This window comes from Fukomys damarensis, unplaced genomic scaffold, assembly GCF_012274545.1.
Source record: "Fukomys damarensis isolate Sample0158 unplaced genomic scaffold, DMR_v1.0_HiC HiC_scaffold_11, whole genome shotgun sequence".
Taxonomy (NCBI): Eukaryota; Metazoa; Chordata; class Mammalia; order Rodentia; family Bathyergidae; genus Fukomys; species Fukomys damarensis.
The window spans coordinates 40398137-40401525 of NW_022900923.1; the positions used below are offsets into that span (position 1 = coordinate 40398137).

At 54.5% G+C, this 3389-nt stretch overlaps 1 protein-coding gene across 3 annotated transcripts in view; it reads right to left on the reverse strand.

Annotated features, from left to right (window-relative positions):
- Lad1 (ladinin 1) overlaps positions 1–3389 on the reverse strand; it is a 13198-nt gene that overhangs the window by 9016 nt on the left and 793 nt on the right. Inside the window, exon 1 of one of the 3 annotated variants that reach the window (XM_010645110.3) lies at positions 3183–3330. The exons of 1 other annotated variant lie outside the window; for it this stretch is intronic. In XM_010645110.3, the coding sequence (XP_010643412.1) occupies positions 3183–3271 (89 nt within the window). In that variant the 5' untranslated portion in view covers positions 3272–3330. Of the gene's footprint in view, positions 1–3182; positions 3331–3389 lie in introns of those variants that run through there. One more of the 3 variants, XM_010645108.3, reaches the window with a different exon arrangement.

Consider the following 3389-nt stretch of genomic DNA (forward strand, 5'->3'; position numbering starts at 1 on the left):
GAAAAAAAAAAAAAAAAAAAAAAAAAAGAGAGAGAGAGAGAAGTAGAGAAGTGGGTATAAATGGAAGCAAAAGAAGGGCAACGGTCAGTCCCCAGGAAGAACCTGGGCAGGTGCATTTGCCATGACCCTAGTAAAAGAATGCATAACTGAGGCTTAGAATAGGGCTTCACATTGGCTGAATATGGTGGAGAATAAATATGTGCATAAAGGAGGAAATGAGAAAGCAAATAATGCCAGGCACTGTTCTAAGTATTCTACAATTCCTGGACGTTAATCCTTATAACCCTGTGGGGTAAGGTGATGCTACCTCCAATTTGCATACAAGGAGAGTAAGGTACAGAAGGTTAATACTTTCCAAAGACAGCACAGTTAATTAAAAAAAAAAAAAAAAAAAAAGAACCAAGATTCCAACGTAAGTCAGCCTCTCAAAACATCATGCCCTTAACCATGATTCCAGCTGACAGAAAAGAATGCCGGGGTCGGGGGCCACTGGTCCTAACCAAGAGGCAGCACCACCTTCTCAGGAGCCCACAGCCAAACACTCTCATCAGCCAATGCCACCACCCGGGGAAGATGCCCCACCCCTATTTCCCTCTGCAGAGCCCTCCCCTCCACCTCCCGGCCTGTGTCTGGGGAATCACACCCTCTCCTTGCAGGGCTGCTCTCCTTCCCCACTCCTGACTGCACCAACTCCATCCTTTGGGGATTGGGGCCCCATCTTCTTTCTCTTAATTCTGAAGCCATTCTGCCTGCTGCTCACTGGAGAGCTTGGTTTGATCTCTCCCTGTGGAATTTTCTTCCTGATGTCTAAATTCCATCTATTCTACTGCAGGAGTCTAAGTACAGTGCTCATTAGATGTTTTGTTTAGCAGTAGAACCTATTTTCCCAAACTGAATCACATATGGCATCTCAAGGCTCAGCTGCTCTGGTTAAAGTCAGGAGAGGACAGGAGAGCTGCCCCGGAAGTATTCTGTGAATGCAAGAAACAGGGGTTAGGAAGGAGAGAACAGAAGAGAGAGTCCATGTCCTTGGGCCACGCGTCAGGCCTCACGCTCCCCTTCCACCTGCTGAGGTGTCACTGTGGTCTAAGGTCCCTCTGGCACGGCTGGTCTAGGGGAAGTGTCACGAGAGCCCAGGGAAGTGCTTGGAGGTGGGAGAGCTGCTCAAGGCGCGGCAGGGAAATGATTAACCAGGGGCTGCTCTGTCCCAGGCACCCTCAGACCCACCCCTCACCCCCTGCAGACAGGCCTGGCCTAGCTTCACCCTCACAGGTCACCAGGTCAGCCCAGGGAGGAAAGGACAAGGCTGCTGACCAGGGCAGCCAGCCAGCCAGCTCACCACTACTCCCATCCCAGGGCTGGAGTGTCCGGAGCTCACTTACTGCCGGAGAAAACTGCAGACTGACCCTCAGCCCCCTTCCCTCTTCCCCATCTGGGAGCTGGTTGGGGCCACACTGGTCACTCCCTCTGCACGGTTCTCCCTGGCCTGGGAGGCTCAGCTGGCAGTGACTCACAGCCCTTTCCTGCCGGCCCGCTGAGGCTTGTTCACTCAGGGATGGGAGCGGGAGCGGTCCTCTATTCCAGATACCTCCTCAGGGTGACTGTTGGCAGCAGCTGCGTCTGCCCATAGGGCTCAGGGAGGGCCAGGCAGGCAGGGCGGGCAGGGGCTCCATGGCAGGATGGGTTCCCCAGGGTTTGCTGCCACTTAGCCTGGACATCCCACGGGAACTGGGCCCCACCTCTGCAGCCCACGAGTCCATGTCCATCTCAGCAGTGGAGAAGCAAAGAGAACGGACCTCATTCCCGCTTTAGAAGTCCCAATGCCCCGCCCTGTCCCCCCCACACCTTAATACATATCTATACATGCTCTCAGACACAAAATCACCAAAGTGTGAACTTCTGAGAAAGTTGTATTTTTAATCCAATCCACAGTCCTGAGGTCTTCAATAAATATTTAAACTAAATATACTTGGACTTGCAAGCTCCAAACTCAACACCACAAGAACCTACTTTCCACAAAGACATCTCATCACTACACAGGGCACAAACACACTCGCCCACAGATGGCCACACACACATCTTAACATGCACTCAGAAGTGCAGATGTGCCCACACCCAGCACTGTAGCACCAAGCCCCAAGAACACTGACCCACATGCAGAGTCCAAGGCCTTAACCCCTAGCCCCACCCTCAGCACAGAGCTTCTGTGGGGTGTGTCCAACCTGGACTGCAGCCTGGGTTCCTTTCCAGAGCACTGGGGTTCTTCCACTCTCGGCCTTACCTTTTCCCTTCTCTAGACCCCATTGATCTCTGTACTTGGGGTTACCGGGCAACTGTGCTTCAGAGCAGTGTGAGGTCCTGAGGGTCTGGGGAGGTGGCCCCGGGCCCAGGAGAAACTCTAGAGTTCTTCAGGGTCAAGGGTGGAAGAGGGGAGGAGGAGATCTTAAATGCCGGAAAACTGCTGAAAGATGCCTCGATGGGGAAGGTCTGTGCCCACACCACTGGAGGGGCCTGCGCTGCACCTGCAGAAACAGCCCTGATCCCATCCACCTGGGAGGAATCAAGAGGTCAATTTATTAGGCTAGATCTTAAGGGGTCAGAGGATTAGGAATCCAGCTCTGGGCTACTGCATGGGCCTCAGTTTCCTCAGGGATGGGGGTGTGTCTGTTGAGGGGCAGGGGGTGTTTCCTACTGGGAGGATGAGGGGGTAGAGGCCAATCTGGTACCTCTGGGGAGAGGGGGAGGCAGCCCCAAGAGCAGACACCAAACACCTGGGGCACTGCTTCTGGGACACCAGCCCTTCAGACCCTGCTCCTCAGACCCTGGCACAGTGTAGGGTGGACAAGAATAAAGTATCCCCTGACCCTCTAGAGGACCTGTTCTCAAAGATCAAAACATGAAGGAGTCAGCAGCTCTCTTGAGGCCCCAAACCCCAAGGCCACCCCAAAATGCCATACTCGGTATTTGAATCTCCTTTATTTTTTCCCAGGGGCAGCGGGGCACGCGGGGGTGGGGATATTTCTGGTCCTGGTCACAGGTCCTGTTTAGCTGACCCCATAGGTGGCACTATCTCTATTATCCGTCCCACCCTGCCTCTCTACCAGTCATGCAGCAGAGAGGGAGGTTACTCCTGAATCCCACCAACACCCAAAACTTCCTCCCGTCCCCACAGGGGGGCTCACACCGTGGCCTGTCCAGGCTGCGGACGATCCCTTCTCGTGCACCTGATTTGGGGCCCCGGGGAGGACAGGAAGCTGTGGAGGAAAGACATCTGCCCAATCACCCGAGGAGGCCCGCGCGCGTCCCCAGGTCTGCCCCCTCTGAGGAGCAGCAGGACCAGGGTCCCAGGACAGGTAGGAAGCCGATGCCCAGGGAGAGGAGACCGAGGG